Genomic DNA, 27,438 nt, shown 5'->3' with positions numbered 1-27,438 from the left:
ATTTTTGTTGAAATCAAACAAAGTTTAATTTTGGACCCCAATTTGGACCAACTTGAAAACTTGGCCAAAAATCTAAAATCTAAATACATGTTTAGATTCAGCATATCAAAGAACCCCATATATTCAATCTTTGTTGTAATCAAACAAAAAATTTAATTTTGGACCCCAACTTGAAAACTGGGCCCATAATCAAAAATCTAAACACATGTTTAGATTCAGCATATCAAAGAACCCCAAGAGTTCAATTTTTGTTAAAATCAAACTAAGTTTAATCTTGGACCCTTTGGACGTTAATGTAGACCAATTTAAAAAACAGGACCCAAAATTAAAAATCTAAATACACGGTTAGATTTGGCATATCAAAGAACCCCAATAATTCAATTTTTGATGAAATCAAACGAAGTTTAATTTTGGACCCTTTTGACCTCAATATGAACCAATTTGATAGCGGGGTCCACAAATAAAAACTCTAAATACATGGTTATGGACCCCAATTTGGACCAACTTGAAAACTTGGCCAAAAATCTAAAATCTAAATACATGTTTAGATTCAGCATATCAAAGAACCCCATATATTCAATCTTTGTTGTAATCAAACAAAAAATTTAATTTTGGACCCCAACTTGAAAACTGGGCCCATAATCAAAAATCTAAACACATGTTTAGATTCAGCATATCAAAGAACCCCAAGAGTTCAATTTTTGTTAAAATCAAACTAAGTTTAATCTTGGACCCTTTGGACGTTAATGTAGACCAATTTAAAAAACAGGACCCAAAATTAAAAATCTAAATACACGGTTAGATTTGGCATATCAAAGAACCCCAATAATTCAATTTTTGATGAAATCAAACGAAGTTTAATTTTGGACCCTTTTGACCTCAATATGAACCAATTTGATAGCGGGGTCCACAAATAAAAACTCTAAATACATGGTTATGGACCCCAATTTGGACCAACTTGAAAACTTAGCCAAAAATCAAAAATCTAAATACATGTTTAGATTCAGCATATCAAAGAACCCCATATATTCAATTTTTGTTAAAATCAAACAAAGTTTAATTTTGGACCCTTTGGACATTAATGTAGACCAATTTGAAAACTGGACCCAAAATTAAAAATCTAAATACACGGTTAGATTCGGCATAACAAATAAATAAATGTGGTCAAAGATTTTACAAATCTAATGCGCCATACTGTGCAATTAAAGATTACTTCTTGAAATTATTCAATATTTGAAATTTGAAAAAAAAATAATATTTCAAGAATAATTCTTTTTAATTTCTGAAATCTGAAATGAGAAAAAAATTGACCCTCCACAATTTGTTTTTACCCCCCCCCCCCCCCACCTTTTTTGCCCCAAAAAATTCTTTCCCTCAAGATATGGTCATAATCTCAATTCAAATTTCCAATGGAGTTTGCAACCATAATTACCCATTTAAATTTACCATAGTGCTAACTTAATCTATTTTATAATAGAATTTAAAATATAGTGTCAAATCTTTCATATGGATTTTTTTGTAAAAAAAAAGATGCAACATTTGCAGATATTTTTACTGGTCTTCCTTTATAAATATGCATTTCTTTAAACATAATTTAAAAGCAGTGTAAGGGAAGTAACCAAAACGTTGCATTTGGATTACCTCCCTTACACTGTTTTAAATTATCTTAATTGTTCATTAACCATTACTTTATACATAATTTAAAAGCAGTGTAAGGGAGGTAATTTCAATGATGTATTTGATTTATCTCCCTTACACTGCTTTAAATTATGTTTTGTACTAAAGTATTTGTCCATTAACCAGGACAACCTTGTTTTTCCCCCTTTTTTGCCCCTAATTCCTAAACGGTTTGAGCCATAACCCCCCAAAGCAAATCCTAACCATCTCTTTGTGGTATGGAAACTTATAGTATAATTTCAGAGAGATCCATACACCGTTCCACAGTTATTGTCTGGAAACTAGAAAATGCTTATTTTTGGCCCCTTTTTGGCCCCTATTTCCTTAACTGTTGGTACCATAATCCCCAAAATCAATCCCAACCTTCCTTTTGTGGTATTTAACCTTATGGTAAAATTTCAAAGAGATCCATTTACTTAAACTAAAGTTAGAGTGCGAAAACCAATGTGTCTTCGGACGACAACGACGACGACGCCAACGTCATACCAATATACGACGGCAAAATTTTTTTGCAGTCGTATAAAAATCTAAAACACTGATGGATTGACCATATCAAATAACACAAACAATTTAATTTTTGATGAAATAAAACAATGTTCAATTTTGGACCCAATTTGGACCATCTTGAATACTGTGCCCAAAATCAAATATCTAAATACCACTTAGATTCAGCATATCAAAGAATCTGAACCATTCTTTTTTTTTTTAAATCAAACAAAGTTTAATTTTGGACCCTTTGGACCTTAATGTGGGCAGACCATGCCCCAAATCAAAAATCTAAATACACGCTTAGATTCAGCATATCAAAGAACCCCAAGAATTCAATACTTTTTTTTAATAAAGTTGTATTTTGGACCCTTTGGACCTTAATGTACCAATTTGAAGACAGGCCTCAAAATTAAAAAAATCTAAATACACAATTAGATTCAGCATATCAAGGAACACCAATAATTTAATTTTTAAAGAAATCAAACAAAGTTTAATTTTGGACCCTTTGGACCTTATTATGAATCATTTCAAAAACAGACCCTAAAATCCAAATATTAAATACCCAATTAGATTCAGCATATTAAAGACTCCCAAGAATTAAAGACTTTTGAATTAAACCCCATTGAAATTGCTAAAAAAATAAGCAATTTATACAAAGTATTGGTGTTGGCCCCTTTTAACTAAACCAATAGGGTCATAACCCCTAACATCAATCCAAAACTTTATTTCATGGTATAACACCTTGTGGCACAATTAAATAGCAATAAATAGACTTATACTCAAGTTATTGTCCAGAAATCAGAAAATCCTAGTTTATTTGCCCCTTTTAGCCCCTTATTATTAAACAGTTTGGACCATGACCCTTAAATTCAATCCCAACTTTCCTTTTGAAGTATGGAACCTTGTAGTAAAATTTCATAGAAATCCATATTCTAATACACAAATAAGTGTCCTGAAACATGAAAAATGCTTGTTTTTGACCCCTTTTTAGTCCTTAATTACTAAACAGCTACAACAATAACCTCCAAAATATATCCCAACCTTCCTATTGTGGGATGGAGCCTTGTGCATAAATTTAATACAGATCTATTCAGTCATACTCAAGTTATTGTCTGTGAACCAGACAAATAATTGTTTTTGTTAGGCCCTTTTTGGCCCCCAATTCCTAAACAGCTACTATAATAACCCCCAAAATAAACCCCAACCTTCCTATTGTGGTATGGAACCTTGTGCTAAAATTGAATAGAAATCCATACACTTATACTCAAGTTATTGCCTGCAAACCAGAAAAATAGTTGTTTCCCGCCCTTAATTATTAAACAGTATGGGCCATGACCCTCAAAAATCATTCTAAACTTTCCTTTTGAAATATGGAACCTTGTGGTAAAATTTCATAGACATCTATATTCTTATACACCAATTAGTGTCCTGAAACATGAAAAATGCTTGTTTTTGGCCCCTAATTCCTAAACAGCTACGACAATAACCCCCAAAATAAATACCAACCTTCCTATTGTGGTATGGAACCTTGTGTTTAAATTCAATAGAGATCCATACACTTATACTCAAGTTATTGTCTTAAAACCAGACAAATAATTGTTTTTGGCCCCTTTCTGTCCCCTAATTACAAAACAGCTAAGACAATAACCCCCAAACTCAATGCCAACCCTCCTATCGTGGTATGGAACCTTGTACTAAAATTTCTTACACATCAGTACACTCACACTAAAGTTATTGTCTGCAAACCAATTTATTTTTCATGAAACAGTAAAACTGACCTTTTTTGGACCCTAATTACAAAACCGCAAGGACAATAGACCGCAAGGACAATAGCCCCCAAAAACAATCCCAACCATCCTCTACTGGTATGGACCCTTGTGCTAGAATTTCATAGAGATCGATGAACTTATACTCAAGTTATTGTCTGTGAACCAAAATGTCTTCAGACGCAGACGCAGATGCAGACAACACCATATCATAACACTACCTGCGGTCGTATAAAAAGTCTATGTCCCCCACCACGACAATTGTTTTTTTTTTTTAGGGCAATAACTCTTATCTTTTAAACATTTTTATAAAAATCGAGTTGTGAGAGCCCTTACAACATAATTTTCCATTTAATTTCAATTTCCAAGGAGCATAACTCCCATAAAAATAATTGATTTGGACTGATAATAAATCTTGTCAGAACAATTCCTATAAGAAACCTTTGATGTAAATTTCAAAAAATTCTGACAAGATAGGTATGAGCCCTAACAATGCAATTTTTCATATAATTTTCATTTCCAAGGGGAATAACCATAAATACTTTATGAGTGCTGATTTTCTAACTTGTCAAAGATATTGCTGTTTTTTTATTATGAATTTTCTAGACAATCTGAAAAGACTGTAGGCTTGAAGGCACTCACAATGCAAATTTCAATAAAATTTTCCATAGGGATTTACTCCCTAAAAAATAATGGATCAGAGATGATTTTTCATATTTGTTCAAGGCATTACTAATATGAACCTTTGTTATAAGTTCATATTATTAATATAATAAACTGTTATCACAGAGATATGTCTCGCCTTTTTGTAACTTTGATAATGCAAATATTGAAATTAATATAGCAATACTTTAACATGTAAGTTATGCAAATATTCAAAATCGATGAACCATGACTGAAGGTACATGGCTTAACAATCTCCAAATACCATTGACTTATTATAAGTCGTTTCCTTTAAACAAACCTAAACACAAACATTAACTTGTAAACTATGTAAAAGTTTCAAAGTCGATGAACCATGCTGAGGGGTTGGGCTATATAATCTCCATTGAAACGAGACTTGCAAATGCCAATAAATTTGCATACCAAATATCATTGACTTAACATAAGCGGTTCATCTTAAACTGATCTAATCACAAACTAATAAATGTAAACTAGGCAAATGTTTCAAAGTCAATAGACCATGACTGAGGGGGCAGAGCCAAATAATCTCTATGGAAATGAGATATGCCAATGCTTATACAACTGCATACCAAATATCATTGACCTACCACTAGTTGTTCCCCATAAACTGGGGGCCTCGGTGGCCGAGTGGTCTAAGTAGTTACTACTGTAATCACTAGCCAGTCAACACTGAGGTTGTGAGTTCGAACCAAGGCTTCCAAAACGGTCATATATTCCAGACATTTGTATAATGTCCGGTAAAAGTCCGGCTGGGCAAAGCATGAAACGGTCATCTACTTTTTAGTTTTCAAGGCTTTCTTAAGAGACGGTCATTTTAACATAATTCGTGATCTTTTTGACCCAACCTTTTGCCTTTAACAGCCACACATTTCCGGTCGTAAAAGTGATATGATCATTAAGTACTATCAAAACAACCCCTACTTTAATACCTTCACATTTTAATCAAGGCTAATTAGTTGTCCAACAGCTGAAATTTACCTGTTCAGGTGACAGGTAAACTATTTTGAACCGGACATTGATCGGTCTATTCAAAGTTATTTTCTTACATTTCACCTGTTTGCATCTAATTAATTTAGTCAAAAAGATTTAAATTATCAGAAATACATTTACAGATATGATTTGATGAAAAAATTAAAAAGGTGAAAATGAAAAATCGGCATAACCATGTTGTTTGAACGAGAGACATGTCTCTTTTTGAACTAGTACATGTGTGCGCATGTGCGCAGGTGTGAAATTTAATTATGCATCCTAATTTCTTAAAAAAATGCTTCAATTGTCATTGATATACCTTTATCTCACGTTTATTTCAAATATTTTCTTGAAGAAATAACGTAGAAAGAGCTACTTACACTCATTCATGCTTTTAAAAACGTACACGGAATTTACGTATCCATCTCTGGTCCATGTTTTACCATTGTCAAGATAACATCCGGTATCAGATTTAAAAACGAAAGTAAAGTTTATGACAACGTTATTTTGCACAAATAAAGAGTCTAAGGCAGATATAAGTACGATGATGTTGCACACTTCGAATGATGCACTGCCAATTCAACAGTTTACGTCAGAACTTCGAATTTGAATCAAAGAAAGTTTAATATCGTTTTTTTTTTTAATGTCAATCATTGGGATGGCCAACTCGGCAACTGTAACCATAATTGCCTTTTGTTTATTGAGTCTTAAGGGATTAAAAGCGGGATAATATATAAAATGTCCGGCTGGCTAAAAATAATTTTGGAAGCCCTGGTTCGAACCCCGCTCGTGCGGATGCACTCGACTCCAATCTTAATTGACTAGGATTGTCAGTTTTCCTATTGAAGGTCGGTGGTTTTCTCCGGGCACTCTGGCTTCCTCCACTAATAAAAACTGGCCGCCACGAAATAGCCCAAAAGCAGTGCTTAAAAGTGGTGTTAAAACACCAAAAATAAAAAATCAATCAATCCCCATAAACTGACCAAATCACAAACTAATACATGTAAACTAAGCAAACGTTTCAAAGTCAATAGACCATGACTGAGGAGGCAGGGCCAAATAATTTCCATGGAAATGAGATATTGCAATGCTTATACAACTGCATACCAAATATCATTGACCTACCACTAGTGGTTCCCCATAAACTGACCTGATCACAAACTAATACATTTAAACTAAGCAAAAGTTTCAAAGTCAATAGACCATGACTGAGGAGGCAGGGCCAAATAATTTCCATGGAAATGAGATATGCCAATGCTTATACAACTGCATATCAAATATCATTGACCTACCACTAGTGGTTGCCCATAAACTGACCTAATCACAAACTAATACATGTAAACTAAGTAAAAGTTTCAAAGTCAATAGACCATGACTGAGGGGGCAGGGCCAAATAATTTCCATGGAAATGAGATGTCCCAATGCTAATACAGCTGCATACCAAATATCATTGACCTACCACTAGTGGTTCACCATAAACTAGACCTAATCACAAACTAATACATTGTTGACGCCGCCACTGCCGTTGCTGCCGGAAACAGCATACCTATGTCTTGCTTTTTGACTCTGTCAAGGCGAGACAAAAATCCAAAGTTTGGTTCAAAATGATTTTAAGAACCCTCATCTCCCTTTTAAGACAATACTCTATTTTGATATTCTTACAATAGTTAAACACTTACCTTTTTTGATGCTAAAAGAGATGAAATCAAGCAAAGGTGGGGTGTCATGAACAATTTCAATCTCATTATCATGATAGCCATTAGTGTGAATGCTGCACACTGTAACAGGTTATACACAATCTACAAACATAAAGTCTTTCAAATCTCTCATATTTACTTCAATGCAAGATCAGCAGCTGACAATAATATGCAAACCTTCATTTTTCCTTTGATTAAGATTTAATCATTACAGTTTTTCATGCATCCAAAATTTGTTAACATTGTCATTTTATTTCATATGTTTTACTGAAGATGACCTTCATTCATCATAATTAGAAAATCGTTACTTTATTTACTGTTTAAAGAAAGTCATTTTTATAATTTTCAATCTTTTTTCACATTTCTCGATCGGTGTGAGAAAAATACTTCTCATCTCCAGAGAAAACTTTGTTCTCAGCAAATGATTGGTAGAAATTCAATTATGATGATATTTCTCCACTCTCAACAGTTAAATTTTAATTATTTAAAAAGCTCGGCATGTCTCGCACTTTAAATATTAAAATTTAAATGTCTCCAGTCGAGAAATATCGTAGCACACTTGATGCAGTGGTGGAATCTATATTTCTCCATTTATTGTTTAAGACTTTCAAACTTAAAGTACAGATCTTTTTCATGTTATTTACAATAAAAATATACACAAATTTGTTGCAAAGATCAATGACTCAGCATACATATAACAAAAAACACAAAAGACAACCCTGTCATGTGTTATTCCATTACAATTTAATTAGGGATTTTTTTCATAGAAAAATGTCTTTCAAAGTCATACCTCAGCATTTGGCTTCAATCTCATATTTCTGTAATTAAAACATATACTAGTTACTAGAGGCTCTTCTAGTGGCTCTAAAGAGCCTGTGTTGCTCACCTAGGTCTATGTACATCTACACAATGACTCTCTCAAATATTGTAGACTAGAATAGAATTGAATGACACAAATCTCTTTTTTGTTAATCTTGTATTGCTGATCATTTTTTCTGTTAATAGTTTCTCTCTCTATCTTCTTTAGTTTTTGCCCACAACACAAAAAATGGTAAAAAAAAATTGTCATTTAAGGGCAATCACTCATATAAAGAGTCTACTATGCGAGACATAGCGATCCTACATTCCGTCGTAGGCATCGTCGTCGGTGTCCACAAATATTCACTCTGTGGTTAAAGTTTATGAAATTTTAATAACTTTCTTAAACTATCCTGGATTTATACCAAACTTGGACAGAAGCTTGTTTATGATCATAAGATAGTAACCAGAAGTAAATTTTGTAAAAAAAAAATCCTGTTTATCCGTATTTTACTTATAAATGGACTTAGTTTTTCTGCCAGTTAACATTACATTCACTCTGTGGTTAAAGCTTTTAAAATTTTAGTAACTTTCTTAAAATATTCTGGATTTCTACCAAACTTGGACAGAAGCTTGTTTATGATCATAAGATAGTATCCAGAAGTAAATTTTGTAAAAAAAAAAATCCTGTTTATCTGTATTTTACTTATAAATGGATTTAGTTTTTCTGCCAGTTAACATTACATTCACTCTGTGGTTAAAGTTTTAAAAATTTTAATTACTTTCTTAAACTATCCTGGATTTGTACCAAACTTGGACAGAAGATTGTTTATGATCAAAGCTAGTATCTAGAAGGAAATTTTGTAAAAATTTATTTCCTGTTTTTCCATACATTACTTATAAATGGACTTAGTTTTTCTTCCAGTTAACATTACATACAGTCTGCAGTTAAATTTTTTAAAACATTTATTAGATTCATAAACCATCCCAGATTTTTACCAAACTTGGACAGAAGCTTCTTACAATCAAAAGATAGTATCTAGAGGAAAATTTTTAATAATTTTTTCCCCATTTTTGTTGAGCCTGCGACTTTTGTTGCAAAAGCGAGACATAGCGATCCTACATTCCGTCGTCGTCTGAATTAAGGGATAAATCATCAAGCAATGTAAAAATTATCTTCTTCATCATTTGTTCATTCAATAAATTTATGTTTCAACTCTTTTATAAATCTATAGATTTGATTGCATACTGTACGTATTCACTTTTTACAAGCATAACTTTTTTCATACATTTCAAACGTTTTATTTCATGAACTGTAAATCTATTATGTGCATTTCCCTATCACACTGAAAACATAGACAACAGTTAAAGTAGGCGAGACTCTGGGTTCCGTGGAACCCTTTCGAATTTATGCTATTTAAAGTGTCTATTTATCTATTATAGTTTTCAAGATACATTGTAATAGGCAAAAACAAAAAATTAGTAAATATCTTTATTAAAGAGTAATTACTCCAATAACGAGTCAACTGAAGAATTTGGCCATTAATCTCATTTATAGATCTTGTCTTACTGATCAATTTTGCTTTTTTAAGTTTCTATCTGTCTATTGTAGTTTTAAGGTATTTGACAAACACACAAAAAAAATTGGTAAAAATCGTCATCTAATAAGGAGACGTCTGATGATTTCTGCAATGTTGACTTATTTGTAGAAATTGTCTTGCTGATCATTTTTGCTATTTAAAGTTTCTCTCTATCTTTTATAATTTCAAAGATAATAGGCAAAATGAAAAAAAGATGGTAAAATTGTCATTCAAAGGCAATAACTTCTATAGATGTCTTCTTACAGTTTTGACATAAATGGACATTAGGTAGAGATTTCTGACCCTTTCGGATTCTCTTTATACATAGTGGTTTTTAGTATAATAGACAAAACTAGCATTTCACCCCTATGTTCTATTTTTAGCCATGGCAGCCATGTTGTTTTGCAGACAGGATCATCAGACAATTTTTATAAACTAAATACCCCAATGATGATAGTGGCCAAGTTTGGCCCAGTAGTTTCAGAGGAGAAGATTTTTGTAAAAGTTAACGGATGACGATGATGGACACTAAGTGATGAGAAAAAATCACACCAGCCCTTCAGGCTAGATGAGCTAATTAAGTAACTATTAATTGCAGAGAACAAGATTTTTTATTCCAAGATTTTACTCAAGTTTTACAATGAAGTGAGTAAAGATGATTATTTTGTATGCTAACGAAAATAGATAAACATACCCAAGGTATTAGTCACTGACAAAAGACCTTTAAATCTTAAAATCAAATTAGGTCTGGAAATATTTTTGGGTTAAAACTTAAAATCTAACATAAATGTTTCAACAGTGGTTAACTTAACACTTGTATCAATCATCACAATTCTAATCATTGACATTGTAAGTCCAGATTAGGCTTAAAATTTAAGAATTCAAAATTAGTCTGGTACACTTCGATTAAGGTTCATTTTGATTCATTAAAAGAAAGAAAAGGTGCACTTGATCCAATCTGATTAAATTACAGATCCTATGTCAATGTTTTGCCTACAAGGTGAATATGACAACACTTTATTCTAATTTCTGTTTTTCGGGATCCTCTGGTTTTGTCGTATTAATAATACAACGACTAAAGACTTGTTTGTTATGTCAAAAATGCTGCTGTAGAATTCCATTCATAATGCTATGAAGAAGTACAAGCGTAACTGAAATCTTTAATTTTCTACATTATGCAAAGTTTATAAAATATTATTTTCTTAATAGTTTTAAACAATCCAGTATGAAAGGAATAATGAACTCTTGGAATCTTTCACTTTCTGCCTTTTTCTAAGCCTTACACTAGTTTTAAATTTATATTACCGGTATATAAAAATTTGATATGATTGCAATTGAGACAACTATCCACCAGACACCAAAGGATGGTAATCATACAACCTTCAACAATGAGCAAACTTCATACCCTATATTAAGGTATACTAAAAAGCCCTGGCATGACTAAATGTGAAAGTTAACAACAAAGAAAACAAACAGCCGTATTTTATTCCATTAACAACATATGCTTAATATTTGCTTTTTGTTTAAAAGAGCCATGTATTGTAAAGTTAAAATAGTTTTTGGTACAGATTAGAATTTTTAAGTAATGATAATCTGTTTTTACATACCTGTCTACCTGCATCTCATAAGAGGATGGACTCTTCCATGCTAAATATTCTTCCGTAAGTAACTAAAAATATATAACAGTTAAGAACAGAAACATAATTGTCTTGTGTCATAATTGCTTACTATCATTGTAACTTATCTAAAAAAAAAAAAAATTAAAAAAATAGTCTAATAAGATGTTCTTATTTCACTTTGAAAAAAAACCATGTTCTAATTCTAATATTAATAATGCACATGAATGATGTCACATTTTAATTGCAACGTCAGTTGTATTTTGAACAATGCCGGAGATCGAAATGGACGTTTGCATTGGTATTGCTCGCCAGGAAATTGAATATAATCATTCTTTCTGTAAGTTTACATGTATCTGTTCATGTTTTATTCTCAAAATTGTTGGTTTTCTATAATGTTTTGAGTTCATCAAATCAAAATGGCTGCCTTTTCAAATTTTTGACATAATATAGGTTTCTGACACAAAATAAATGTGGTGAAAAATCTTATAAAAATTTGAAATGGGTTGAAATATTTGTATTAATTTTCAATTGAAGATTTCTTGCAATTGCACAATACTGTGCAATTGGATATTTCTTGCTATTGCGCAATACTATGCAATTGAAGATTTCTGGCTATTGGGCACTATTGTGGTATTGCGGAATACTGTGCAATTGGATATTTCTTGCTATTCTGCAATACTGTGCAATTGAAGATTTCTTGCTATTGCGCAATACTGTGCAATTGAAGATTTCTTGCTATTGTGCAATACTATGCAATTGAAGATTTATTGCTATTGCACAATACTATGCAATTGAAGATTTCCTGCTATTGCGCAATAGTGTGCTGTTGCACAATACTTCATATAATAATTTACAAGTCATGTTTGGTGTGTATCTCCTGCCATATCAGTATGTTTTGCTTTAAAATATAAATCAGAAATAATAAATGCAAAAATGGAAAATTTTAAGAAAAAATACCAAAAAATTATGAAAAAAAAAAATCCCCCCCCCTTAATATTTTTTTACCCCCCTTTTAGTAATTACCCCAAAACTCAATCCCAGCTTTCCCTTTGTGGTATGGTACCTTGCAGTACAATTTCAGAAAGATCCATACACTTAAACACAAGTTATTGTCTGGAAACTAGAAAAATTCTTGTTTTTTACCCCCTTTTGGCCCCCAATACCTGAACGTTTGGGGCAATTACCCCCAAACTCAATCCAAGCCTTCCATTTGTGGTATGGTACCTTGCATTACAATTTCAGAGAGATCCATATACATAAACACAAGTTATTGTCTGGAAACTAGAAGCTCTCAAGAGCCTGTGTCGCTCACCTTTATTTACTGTTGTTTTTGAAATCATGTAAAATAAGGTTATCTTTCCCTCAAGAACTGCATGGTCATAATCTCAATTCAAATTTCCAATGGACTTTGCAACCATAAAAGCCCATTTAAATACAGCATAAAAGTATTAAAATAGAAAATGACATCATAGTCATGGCTGGCAAATTTCCAATATACATAATTTAAAAGCAGTTTAGGTGAGATAAACAAAAAAGCTTCATCAGCAACATTTTATATTGGCAAATTTCCAATGAAGTTCATTAAACTAAAGTTATTGGCAAATTTCCAATGGAATTTATTAATAATAAAGTTTTTGGCAAATTTCCAATATACATAATTTAAAAGCAGTTTAGGTGAGATATTCAAATGAGTTTCAATTACCAACCTTACACTGCCTTTTAAATTATGTTTTGTACTTAAGTAATTGTCCATTAACCTGGAAACCCTTTTCCCCTCTTTTTTGCACCTTATTCCTAAACGGTTTGAGCCATAACTCCCAAAGACAATTCTTACCATCCCTTTGTGGTATTCCAATATCCAAAATCTAAATACATGGTTAGATTCAGCATATCAAAGAACCCCAAGAATTCAATTTTTGATGAGATCAAATAAAGTTCAATTTTGGACCCTTTAAACCTCAATGTGGACCAATTTGATAACCGGGCCCAAATATCAAAAATCTAAATACATGGTTAGATTCAGCATATCGAAGAACCCCATATATTCAATTTTTGTTGAAATCAAACAAAGTTTAATTTTGGACCCCGATTTGGACCAACTTGAAAACTGAACCCATAATAAAAAAACTAAGTACATGTTTAGATTCAGCATATCAAAGAACCCCAAGAATTCAATTTTTGTTAAAATCAAACTAAGTTAAATTTTGGACCCTTTGGACCTTAATGTAGACCAATTTGAAAACGGGACCAAAAATTAAGAATCTAAATACACGGTTAGATTCGGCATATCAAAGAACCCCAATAGTTCAATTTTTGATGAAATCAAACAAAGTTTAATTTTGGACCCTTTTGGCCCCTAATTCCTAAACTGTTGGGACCAAAACTCCCAAAATCAATCCCAACCTTCCTTTTGTGGTCATAAACCTTGTGATTAAATTTCATAGATTTCTATTTACTTATACTAAAGTTATTGTGCAAAAACCAAGAAAAATGCTTATTTGGGCCCTTTTTCAGCCCCTAATTCCTAAACTGTTGGGACCAAAACTCCCAAAATCAATAGTAGGAGTTATTTTTTTTGTGGTCATAAACCTTGTGTTAAAATTTCATAGATTTCTATTTACTTATACTAGAGTTATTGTGCGAAAACCAAGAAAAATGCTTATTGGGCCCTTTTTTGGCCCCTAATTCTTAAACTGTTGGGACCAAAACTCCCAAAATCAATCCCAATCTTCCTTTTGTGGTCATAAACCTTGTATTTAAATTTTCATAGATTTCTATTAACTTATACTAAAGTTATAGTGCGAAAACCAAATGTCTTCGGACGATGACGACGCCAACGTCATACCAATATACGAAAAACTAAAAAATATCTTTCATGGGCAATAACTCCTATTAGTGATCAATTGACAATTTCGATCATGTTAAATTGTTTGTAGCTCTTACTTTGCTGAACATTTGCTACCTAAAGTTTCTGTATATATATGCTAGTTTCTGTGAAAAACTAAAAAAAATGGTAAAATTATCTTTCAAAGGCTACTACTCCTATAAGGGACCAACTGACAATTTCGGTCATGTTGACATATTTGTAGGTCTTAGGCCAGAGCTTTTTACTTTGTTGGTTTAAGGATCTGCCGACCCTATTTTTCTGATTTTCACGTTTTTTATTCCCCCTGATCCTAACAAATACATTAACTCTGAAATATAAATATAAATATCTGCGTATTGGCATTTATCTGAAATGAAATGCATTATTTTAGCATGTTAAATGATTACACAGTTCTAAAACTAACAAGAGGTTGTCAGATTGACAGCAAACCGGATTTTCCTGCATGAAAATGATATTTGCAAATCTGGACCCCCAAACAGGATCAATTAAAAAAAATAAATAAATTTTTGTAGGGTTCAGAAATGGAAAGGCAACCCAATCTTGACCTTCTATTTATCATTAGTGACATAATATTAATTAGAATTTAAGAGAGTATATAAGTACACACACATTTGTTCAGCAGGGGTGGGTAGGCAGAAATCATGAAGTCAATAATGAAAGAAATATGTTTATGAGATTACAACCTTATTTAATATGAAACCATAGAATCTTGTGGTCACTCCAATAACTTTCCAGAAACCCACTTTCAAACGGTTGTTGTCTTGTAATATATGCATGGTTGATGGAAAAATGATTATGAAATTCGAACTTGACCTTCTTTATGTCACAGTAAACAACATATTTAAATTTTAAAAGATTTTGTCAAAGTTTTTTCAAGTTATTGCATGGACAACACTCTAAGTATCACTTTTCACTACTTATAGATCTACACAACTCAACAACAAAAAAGCTAAAATTATGAAAATTGAATTTCACCTTCATTTAGGTGTAATACCACCAAATCATATTACGTCACATCCGGTTTCATACCAAAAAGGGTTGAAAAAAAATATTCCCTTGAATTTGACAGCTGTAGGAAGTTAACCCTGCATTTCATTGCAGACAAAAATTTCTGAGTCATAAACATATATCTTGGGTGTTTCTAAGCACCATTCTTTTTTTTTTGGTGTTTCTATAAAATATTTTGGAAACTTGAGGTTTCATCGTTACTAAAGCTTGTAAACAGGAAAAAAAGGGGTGAACATTTGATTTGTTTACTTCCCATGATGGTTAATATATTAAATGCAATGAAATGTTATGTGAAATTCTGTCTGTAATACTGGACAGGATACAACTTTTACTCATGCCAAGTATTTCTTTATTTCAAACAAAGATATATTCAGCAGAAAAGTGACAATTTAACAAACACTAATAGGGGAAAATCAATGGTGGTATTACTCCAAAAGTCACAGGAAACAACATATCTAAATTTGAAAAGATTTTGTCAAAGTGTTTTCAAGTTATTGCATGGACAACACTCTAAGTATCACTTTTCGCTACTTAAAGGTCTACAATTCAACAACGATAAAAGCTAAAAATGTGAAAATTTAACTTGACCTTCAATTAGTCACATGAAACAACATACCTACATTTGAAAAGATTTTCTCAAAGAGTTTTCAAGTTATTGCACAGACACTGTTTGGCAGCTGCCAGACCGGCCGCCTGCCATCCATTACCAAATTAATAACTGATATTTCCCCTTGTAAATCCAGTTAAAAACTAGTGTTTGTGTCACTAAAAATAGACAATCAAAAAGTATAAGTAATAATTATTTTTACTCCACTGGGATCTCCCCAGTGTTTTGTAGGCCTGCTGGGATCACCCCAGGTCATTTATTCTCTTTATTCTATATTGCTCTACACCTGCCGGGATCTCCCCAGGTGAACATTTCATACAGTATAAGTAATATTGTATTTTAAGGTATTTTTTTTTACTCCGCTGGGATCTCCCCAGGTCGTTTATTCTCTTTATTCTATATTGCTCTACATCTGCCAGGATCTCCCTGGAGTTTCGTAGGCCTGCTGGGATCTCCCCAGGTTGTTTATTCTCTTTATTCTGTATTGCTCTACACCTGCCAGGATCTCCCAAGGTGAACATTTCATACAGTATAAGTAATAATTATGTATTTTAATGTATTATTTTTACTCCGCTGGAGTCTCTTAGGCCTGCTGGGATCTCCCCAGGTCGTTTATTCTATTTATTCTATATTGCTCTACACCTGCTGGGATCTCCCCAGGTGAACATTTCATACAGTATTGCTCTACACCTGCTGGGATCTCCCCAGGTGAACATTTCATACAGTATAAGTAATAATTATGTATTTTAATGTATTTTTTTTTACTCTGCTGGGATCTACCTGGAGTCTCGAAGGCCTGCTGGGATCTCCCAAGGTCGTTATTCTCTTTATTCTATATTGCTCTACACCTGCCGGGATCTCCCCAGGTGGACATTTCATACAGTATAAGTAATAATTATGTATTTTAATGTATTATTTATTTTACTCTGCTGGGATCTCCCCGGAGTTTCGTAGGCCTGCCGGGATCTCCCCAGGTCGTTTATTCTCTCTTTTCTATATTGCTCTTCACCTGACCGGATCTCTCCAGGTGAACATTTAATACAGTATAAGTAATAATTATGTATTTTAATGTGTTAATTTTAATCCGCTTAGATCTCCCCAGAGTCTCTTAGGCCTGCTGGGATCTCCCCAGGTCAGTTATTCTCTTTATTCTATATAGCTTTATACCTGCTGGGATCTCCCCAGGTGAACATTTCATACAGTATAAGTTAGCTGCAGGGATTTTCCCAGGAACATTTATGTATTTTAATGTATTATTTTTACTCCGCTGGGATCTCCCCGTAGTAATGTAGGCCTGCTGGGACTTCCCAGGTCAACAATGATTCCACGCAATATATAAGGTAATTGAGCGATTACCTTATATTTTGCGTGGAATCAAGAAATCGCAACTTATGTTTCTATGAACAGGCTACCATTTACATCAGACATATTACAGCGTTTGTGCAACATGTTATCTACAGGAGTTTTCTCACTTTTCATAGATAATGTTGCATTGTGCATTTTAACATTTTTCTTTGGTTTCCTTCAATGTAAAAAATTCACTTGTCGAATTAGGGATGCAATCTAAATTACTTAATAATCAGTGATGTTGATACCAGTGTAGTACCTTTACTTTTTGTGTTGAAACTAAGTACACCAAAGACTAATCCTTTTAGAACAGGAGTGAGTATAACAATTAATGAGAACAGTTTTGAACCAGTTGTGACAATGAATAAGTACTAAAAGTACCATTTAGAAATGGGAGCCGTATAACTTTCTCCTCTATTCTTTGAAGTGACTTTGATGCAAGGCTTTTATTAATTATTTTGGACAACTTTAAATACGCCTTGGTTATAACGTAAGCAAGTTTTGTGGTCACTCTTGAGTGATGGTCCTCAGAATATTGTATAAGATACATCAGGACTGATATATGAAGGTTATTTGTAAAGATCATAAAAAAAAATGTTTCATTTTGAGTCTTTGTTATAGTTTTCATATAAACAATTTATATTTTTATAAGGCATTATTTTTTGGGGGCTTTCACTCATTCATTCAATTTGGCCTTTATAATTCCCCTTATTTATACTCCCCCAATTCAATAATACATCAGATAGGTTAATTCCTGCCTGGATCTCCCCAGGAATAATTATGTATTTTAATATTTAAGGTAATTCCAGCCGGGATCTCCCCAGGAACAATTAGGTATTTTAATTTATTAAGTTAATTCCTGCCAGGATCTCCCCAGGAACAATTATGTATTTTAAGGTATTAAGTTAATTCCTGCTGGGATCTCCCCAGGTCGGTAATTTTCTTAGGTCAAGTACTCACACCTGCCGGGATCTCCCCAGGTGACATTTCATACAGTTTTAAGTTTGCTGCAGGGATCTCCCCAGCATTGTTATGTATTTATGTTAAACTTTTTTGTACAAGTATTCACATAATTTTACCATTAGGCATTTTAAATTTACATGTATTTTATTAGGTTTAAAATTGAATGAGTAGCCCCAAGAAAGCCAATAATGTTACATTTTTAGTTATAGAAATGTATATTGTTATGAAATGGTATCTAATTTGGATTATGCTGTTTAGATTAAGTATGTTATATAATAAAAGTTTTCTTAAAAATGTGTTGTGTATAAAAACATGAAAGACGTTAAACGAAAATAAAGTTAAAAGAAACAGATATCCACAGACAATTTGGAATTTTCTTGTTTCATAGATTGAAAAAAAATGTTTGTCCATTTCAAAAGCGGGATTGCCTGCCCAAGGATGAAACCGATATCCTAGTCTTTCAATCGGACGAGTGAATTGACAAAAAAGGGGAAGTAACTCAAATTGTTTTTAAAACAACTTTGAAATACACAACATACCCAAGAATGAAGGACACTAATGGCCGATTACCCTTATCAGCGACACCCGGGGTGCAATGTTTTTAATGATGTTCGATTAACATAGAAAGTAATGGGAAAATAAATGGGTACCCTTCATTAATTCTTCATATTATTTTTATTAATTGTCTGAATTCTTATTAACACATACGACCGAATTCTACATAGATTTACCTTTCTGGTGGTATCAAAAAATCCAGTTTATCTTATCTCATTGTTAGGTCTCCGATTTTTTGAAATTTCATTATCTAAATTCCCTTACTCACATCAGTAAATATCGATGAATTACCTCAAAATAAACGAGACAGCAGTAACTAAAAAAATTGAAGCACACTTAATATGCGGAGGAAATACTATTAACACATACTGTTGAATACTCCTGTCAATAAGCTATATTTTGATGTCAGAAAAGTCAGTTTAAATTAAGAAATTCTTAGGTCTCCAGCGTTTTGAAAAGTTGTCTTTGAAAAAAAATAACAAACACAAATGTAATATACGAAAACAACATGCATTAGCCAGATCATATTGTTATACAAGTAAAATAAATTCCGGTTATTCTTAAATAAATGAAATGATACATAATAAGTTCAAATTCAAAGTGTTAATAGAAACGATAAATATTGAATACAAAATAAAATTATATTTAATTATATTAAATTCTATTCGTCAGGATAACTCATCTGTTCAAAGGACATAATGGAGTTTTACTGTAACTAAGGGTTCTTGTTCATGATAGTTCATAGTTCGTATACTTTCATATAATAGAGACTATAAAGATATTTTTTTATTCATATTTGGTGAAAAGTATTTAATGATAAATGATAAAGTATACATTTACATTTAAATAATAATAAATGATTCGCTGTTCAATTTTTTTTTTTTTCACCCGTAAAACATTTTTCCATCATTTGTATTTCGATAATATTTAAAGAAAATGAAAAGGTGGTGTATTAAAAAAGTTCGAAATTGATATATTGTCAAAAGAATTTTATTATCAGCAGGCACCCTGTCGCTTGATTGTCTTTCCTATCTCCAATTACGATGTCTTATATATGCTCAACAGGATGCCACTGTTTGTTTTATTAAATTGAATCTGATACAATACAACTAGTGTTAATTGGTGACATATGTCCATGTAATGAATGTATGCACCGATTGTTGTGGAAGTATCATCCTGTAATGACATTACATCAATGTGGTGGAACTATTTAAACAAATTTGAGAACTCGAAAACTAATGCAAAAAATCTTTCAAATCACTCTTTTTTAGACAAACTATGAATCGCATAAATGAGCTTTGATTTAGGGACGACATCAAAAGATCAATGTAGGATAAAAAAAACTTAATTCAAATAGTATGGGGGTGGGGTGGGGTGGGGTGGGGTGGGGGGGGGGGGGGCGGGGGGTAGTTTGGGGATGGAAAGGGGGGGGTTGAAATTGCGGCAAATTTTGATTATTTTACATATATCTGTATTGGTCAATCAATTTTTCCAACATTAAGTTAAGAGGGGGTGGGGTCAGTCAAAAAACTATATGAATTAAGTTTGTTTATCCTAGTACATTGAACTTTTGATGTCGTCCCTTATTGTCCTGTGAATTTTTTTCCGTGACTTAATTCAGGCAAATTTTCTACCTTTCTTGCACTGTTGAAAATAAGGACAGAGGGACATCAGATATAATACTGTTAGTATTAAATCACACTGATAGCAGTTAGAAAATTTTAGATAAGTGAAAATAAGTTGAAATATGAAAGAAAACTTTCAAATAAGAGTTACTCCTAAACACACATAAAAAGGGAGACCCACTATAAAAGCGCTTGCGACCTAACTCGCTTCATGATGATGTCTTTAGTTACTACAATTGATAAATCTTCACTTATCAATCAGAGAGAGAGCTCTACTTTTCAATATCAATAAAAATATATTTTAACTGTTGAATGACTTATTCTTCAATTATTTAGTCTTAGAATTTAAATCTTTAATTTTCACCAATTGTCTAAATTTGATTTATTGAACCTTTTGTCTGCTACGCCTTACCTAACTAAAGATGGTTGAGATATGTTTAGCCGTTTTTACATAAAAGATTTAAAAAATGAAAAACATCTTGCTTGTAAGTTATTTCTTCAAAGACATATATAGCATCATTTTAAAGCAAACTTATTTGTCCAAGGCATAAATGAATGATTGTACTGAAATGAATGAATATATATAGCCTATTGTTGTGAAAGCTGGACAAACTTGTGTTTGCTGGTGTTAATATGTTTATAAAAAACACAGCTGATATTATGTCATATAATTTCATTACTAATGGTGATTAAACTGCAATAAGCCACGGTTCGGTACCAATTTCGTCGTCAGCTCTGTTGCATAAGGACAAATGAAAATATCAAATTTCTTGGTAACAAGGATGTCATATAACCTCCTAGATGGTATTTTTTTAAGATATATGAACATCAAAACTCATGAGATACATTTTATCAGAGACATATATGTCTCTGGTTTTATGACTGTTTGTTAAAAAATGTCATTCAAGATCAATTAACATAAAATATGGATTTTTGCCCTAATTTTTCAAAATAATTTCCCTTTCGTACATTGATTTTTAATCTCGACGCGGTTTTGGTCTCAATATCATAGTCCTTTAAAAGACCACTAACTCAAGTATCGTAATTTACAACTCCCATGAAGACGCTAATTAATTTTTATCAGAGACATGTAACAAGATTAGTAAATGCAACGACATCTATTGGAAGGAGTTAAGAGTTATCGTTAATTATCTACTGTCCAATATAAACAGATTGGGTTATCTCGCTTGGAAATGTGACATATTCTTGCACATGATTATTTACGACCTAAAGCTAAGGTAATTGGTGTTAATTAACAGTGTGTTTGACACCAAAGCTGTCAAGTGAAGCCATGCACTGAAATGGGTCACTTGAGCTGAGTTTACACGGCTAGTTGAACTTCTTGTCCAGGAAGAATTACGAATTTGCCGGTATTTTAAAGAAATCAGTTTATATCTAATCAGTCTGAAGGCTTAGGAATCCGGGTGAAAACGGGTTATTTTCCGAATTCCCTGGTTATTTGGTCACCCGGCGGGTGTTCCGGGTGACCCCTCAGAATTGTGAAAATCTCGGGTCACACCCGCAGGATCTGGGTCAGTTGACAGGTATGGTGTTTTCCTGCTTGAAGCCATGTTTTACTGAAAGTGGAAAACTTAAATGATGATGACATGTATTGTATGTTTAAAGAGGAACTAAAACGCATAAAACATGCTTGAATAATCTTAAGAGTTAAAAAAAATCGTTTTAAAAATGCAAATAAAACCAATAAAATTTCTTTTTATATTTATCGAGATATTTGCAATATACTGTCTGTTCGCCATTTGCACACCCGAATGATTTAGTAAAACATGTTAATTAGAACCAAAATTTAAGAAATGCTGACAAAAGGCATACCAAAAAATATTGTAAGTAAGCTGAAACAAATAATTATTCTATACATATTTACAAATGTTTGTTTTTTTTTACATATAAAAAATCCTTAAACCAACAAATTCAAAATCCCTGGCCTTACTTTGCTGAATAATTTTGCTGTTTGAAGATTCTATCTATCATAGCTTCTGAAAAAAAACTTGAAAATAGCAAAGATCGGTCGTACTATTAATAAATTAAAGTTATTTTTAGAATGACATCATTTGTTAAAGTCGGTCTCACTAATTAGCGACAAGAAGCGTCAAGAAGCGACAAGAAGAATAATTTAGCGACAAGAATTAAGCGACAAGAACACCATTTAACGACTAAAAAACAAATTTAGCGACAAGAAATTTAATATTCTATTAATAAAAATAAATTTATAAAAAAGTCAATATCTATAGTAGTAAAGCATCACACATGTTTGAAACATATGTGACGAAAAAGTATAGTATGGTACTTGAACCAAAGTGTGTATCCGTGTGTTTGTGCTGTGTTGTTGGGTGTATAAGTTTCAGGTCGTGCCTTTCACTCGTACACGGACGACAAATGCCAAGTATACTCTTTAACAGGGTTACCCTTGAAATCTACTGGTAGCGTGATTAAGCGAATCCTGGTCACATAAATAAATAAATGGATCCTGGTGCAGTCTGAACGAAGTCTTGTAAGTGAACATAAACACGAAGTCGAATAAAAGTTCAATACTGTATTATCAAAATCACATTATACAAGTATAACAAAATGTACATCTAACTTCAGGCTCAACAATACGGTTCTCCTCTCTACTCTACAAACGTAACTGTCCTCTCCTCACTATAAATTCTCTCTCCCCCCTATCTCACGCTTTTTCTCTCTTTTATATGACTCCTACAAGCCCGTATACAAATATAGACTACTAGGGCAACCGGGCTCCGTGTAGTCCGTGCTCCGGAAATCCGGGTGCTCCGGTGATCCGGACTCCTAGTGTTCCGTGCTCCTTACATAAATTTACTAGGGCACCATATGCAAATCATTAGGGCTCACTAGTCAAACAAAGAAATCTAAATATAACTCCTAATTAATATAATCTCTGATGATCTCCAACTGTATTAAATGGCTATGTGTGAAAATACAGATATGCGAACCTGATACAATCAGATAACACGCTTGACCTAACATATAAAAATGTTACACATAGATCAAATTGCTACTTTTATTTGTGATATGTATTACAGCAAATATTACGTTTTCCCTGTCATATTATGATATTAATTTTTACTTGTGTTTTAGAACAATTATATATATTATCTTATAATTTTTTTAACACTCTCTTTGTCTAATATATAATAAACTGACTGCATGCAAAATGCATTATTTGAGCATTTTTGTCGGCAGACATAATTTGTGAGAAACAATGAACCAAGGATTGGTATAGTAAGATTTACTATACAAATCTGAAATCATTGAAATCAAACAAGAGGAAAACGTAATTAAAACGTAAATATTTTACATAATTTTATTTTGTGTATTGCCTCATTAAACGATATTTATCATGTATCATTATGCATGACTGAAGATTAAAGGTAATTAAAGCATTGTTGAGTTTTCAACAGGTGTTCACTATTTACAGTGCTTGTATATTCTGGCGCGTGTAATTGTATAGTCTGACGCGTGTACAAAGTTAAAGGTGATAATTGGATGTTATTGTAGCAATTAAAACAAAGGACACGCGTATCGCTTTTCTCATTTGATTTTTTTTCTAAATATATATTTTTTTTAAAAGGACAAATGGATTAGACACAATTTTTTTTAACTTAGTAACGTCAGAGACATATATGTCTCTGGTAACGTCTTCTCATTTGATGTTTCACATTGTGTGTACTGTTATCTTCAATCTTAAATATGGATAGTTCATCAGAAAAAAGTAAATCAGAAGGTTATAAACATTGTTGTTATGGCACATGTAACAGTGATTCAAGATATCGTGAAAACATGGAAGGTGTATTTTTCATACCGTTCCCTAAACCATTGACCCGACGACAAACTTGTGAAAAATGGATTAAAGCATGTGGACGCCCTGATGAGGATTTCAACTGTACCAAAATAAAAAGATCTACATATATCTGTAGCAAACATTTCGTAGGCGGAAAAGGCCCGACGGAAAAGAATCCTGACCCAATCCCAGTCTTGTTACATACAGATGAACAGATAAGTATATATAAGCGTAAACAATCTAAAGTAACGAGTAACGTTTGTCGTTTATATATTATAGTTGATGTTTTGATAAATGCTCTGTTTAATATCTTGATAATCTTGTAATTTGGTAGTTTATAGTTTTATAAATTTATAGAATATATAGGTCATGTAGGTTTTAGTACTTGTACTTTTACATTTTAAAATATACCTGTATACCTGAATATATACATGATATAGATGTATATATGCATCTGTACATGTGCATGTATGTAATGTCATGTCATGATATGATATACATGATGTACATACATGTATACAGATGCTTAAAAAATGTATATTAATTAATTCCACTGACAAGACCTATCAGCTTTAGCAATTGTTACACATTTTTCTTAAAACTTTCAGATGAGAAGATTTGAAAGAAAAAGAAAACCACCTACACCAAGGAGGAAAGTGGTGAAAATAAGCAGAAGGGATGTACAATCTGCAGCTGAGTGCCTTTTGGATCTTGGAAAAGAAATGTCTGGGTCTCACACGCCAAGTTCATGTGAAGAACAAGATGTTGAGGTAATGATTATGAACATAGCCATTCGTCAGGGGTACTACTTAAACAAGTGATTTCATTATCACCTATTTCAGTGATTTAATAAATTCAGTTATCACCTATTTAAGTGATTTTGGTGTTTCCTTTGATCTTCAAATGCTAATTTCATTGATTTTCCATATTTTGACAAACTTTTCTATAATTTTCCTACATAGAACTAATTATCCCTTTCTTTTGTATATCAATTTCACCAGTGCGCTTGGACAGTAAGTTAGTGCGCTAAAGCTTTAAAATAAGTAAAATAATTGAAACACAGTGGTTTTAAGATATAATATTTGTTATTCATTTTGTACGTAGCCATGGTAATCATTTATATATTGAACATTTTTCATACTATATGAATAAAAATAAAAATATGCATTTTATGCACTATTTAGCATGTTTAGTTAGTATGAATAATGTAACATTTTAATCATACAACAATTTTTTTCATGTTTGTACTACAGAAGATATATATACATTTATACAATTATTGCACAAGTATGAAAGTAATAAAATAACCAGAATTGGATTAATATTTTGTACATATTGTGGTTTCAGTCATGAATTTACAGTGTGACATTTTTTTTCAGACAATGGACAATGCCAAATGTACACAGACAGATCAGGGCTTCCAAAATTATTTTTAGCCAGCCGAACATTTTATATATTATCCCGATTTTAATCCCTTAAGACTAAATAAACATAAGGCAATTATGGTAATCAGTTGCCGAGTTGGCCATCCCAATGATTGATATTTAAAAAAAAACGATATTAAACTTTCTTTGATTCCAATTCGAAGTTCTGACGTAAACTGTTAAATTGGCAGTGCATCATCCGAAGTGTGCAACATCAGCGTACTTATATCTGCCTTAGACTCTTTATTTGTGCAAAATAACGTTGTCAAAAACTTTACTTTCGTTTTTAAATCTGAAACCGGATGTTATCTTGACAATAGTAAAACATGGACCAGAGACGGATACGTAAATTCCGTGTACGTTTGTAAAGCATGAATGAGTGTAAGTAGCTCATTCTACGTTATTTCTTCAAGAAAATAATCGAAATAAACGTGAGATAAAGGTATCAATGACAATTTAAACATTTTTTGAAGAAATTAGGATGCATAATTAAATTTCACACCTGCGCACATGCGCACACATGTACTAGTTCAAACAGAGACATGTCTCTGGTTCAAACAACATGGTTATGCCGATTTTTCATTTTCACCTCTTTAATTTTTTCATCAAATCTTATTTGTAAATGTATTTCTGATAATTTAAATCTTTCTGACTAAATTAATTAGATGCAAACAGGTGAAATGTAAGAAAATAACTTTGAATAGACCGATCAATGTCCGGTACAGAATAGTTTACCTGTCACCTGAACAGGTAAATTTCAGCTGTTCGACAACTAATTAGCCTTGATTAAAATGAGAAGGTATTAAAGTAGGGGTTGTTTTGATAGTACTTAATGATCATGTCACTTTTATGACCGGAAATGTGTGGCTGTTAAAGGCAAAAGGTTGGGTCAAAAAGATCGCGAATTATGTTAAAATGACCGTCTCTTAAGATTGCCCTGAAATCTAAAAAGTAGATGACCGTTTCGTGCTTTGCCCAGCCGGGCTTTTACCGGACATTATACAAATGTCTGGAATATATGACCGTTTTGGAAGCCTTGAGACAGATGTTGCATCTAAAGTCCACAAAGAAATTCAAACGGTCTATGAGAAGGAGGTTTTGAATGCTAAAATTGAAAACATGTTGTTAAAAAATCAAATTAAAACAAAGGGCGAACAAGAAAATTTAATGAATTTAGAAGCTCAGGTTGATACATCCTTATCTTTAAAAGCAGTAAAAAATGATGGTGCAAAAATGAAACTATTTACTGGATTAACATATGAGCAGTTTTTGATTCTTTTCAAATTTCTTGGTGATAGTGTATACAACTTGACTTATTGGGATGGTAAAGGAGTAGCAAAGGAAAGTTCTAGAAAAGGTACAAGGAAACTTCAACCAGAAGATGAATTCTTTTTGACTTTAGTAAGACTAAGACGTGGATATAGTTTAGACACTTTAGCACATTTTTTGGTATAGCTGCATCTACTGTCAGCACAATATTCTCAACCTGGATTCAACTTCTTTATTGTCATTTCAATGATTTACGCGAAGACATGTTTCCAGAAAGACAACACTTAAAGCATAATCTACCAAGAGTATTTAGAACATTCAAGAATATTCGTTGTACTATTGATTGCACTGAATTTTTTGTACAGATGCCTAGAGACTTTAAAAGGCAAGGCAATCTCTATTCTTATAAAAATCACCATACATATAAATGTCTTGTGGCTATTGCTCCAAATGGTTCAATAGTATATATATCAGATTTGTATGAAGGATCTATTAGCGACAGGGAAATAGTTGAGAAATGTGGTTTTCTTCAATATATTAGTCCAGGTGATATGGTACTAGCTGACCGTGGATTTACTATTGAAGACTAACTTCTTTCAAGGCAATAACTCCAATAAGGATTCGGTGACAAAGTCTGTTCTTTAAAATACTTAT

General features: G+C 32.4%; 1 protein-coding gene across 4 annotated transcripts in view; it reads right to left on the bottom strand.

Moving 5' to 3' along the window:
* The window catches only part of LOC127729843 (probable C-mannosyltransferase DPY19L1), a 368,682-nt gene that overhangs the window by 104,228 nt on the left and 237,016 nt on the right, over positions 1-27,438 (bottom strand). For all 4 annotated transcript variants that reach the window (XR_007994847.1, XR_007994848.1, XR_007994849.1 and 1 more), the window contains exons 15-17: positions 11,268-11,329; positions 8,073-8,100; positions 7,265-7,384 (exon numbers count right to left, since the gene is read on the bottom strand). Coding sequence is in view for 1 of the 4 variants with exons in the window: in XM_052237762.1 (XP_052093722.1) it covers positions 7,265-7,384; positions 8,073-8,100; positions 11,268-11,329 (210 nt within the window). In the remaining 3 variants the exon portion in view is untranslated. The remainder of the gene's footprint in view (positions 1-7,264; positions 7,385-8,072; positions 8,101-11,267; positions 11,330-27,438) is intronic.

This window comes from Mytilus californianus, unplaced genomic scaffold, assembly GCF_021869535.1.
Source record: "Mytilus californianus isolate M0D057914Y unplaced genomic scaffold, xbMytCali1.0.p SCAF_2, whole genome shotgun sequence".
NCBI lineage: Eukaryota > Metazoa > Mollusca > Bivalvia > Mytilida > Mytilidae > Mytilus > Mytilus californianus.
This window is presented reverse-complemented; position numbering and strand designations above follow the sequence as displayed.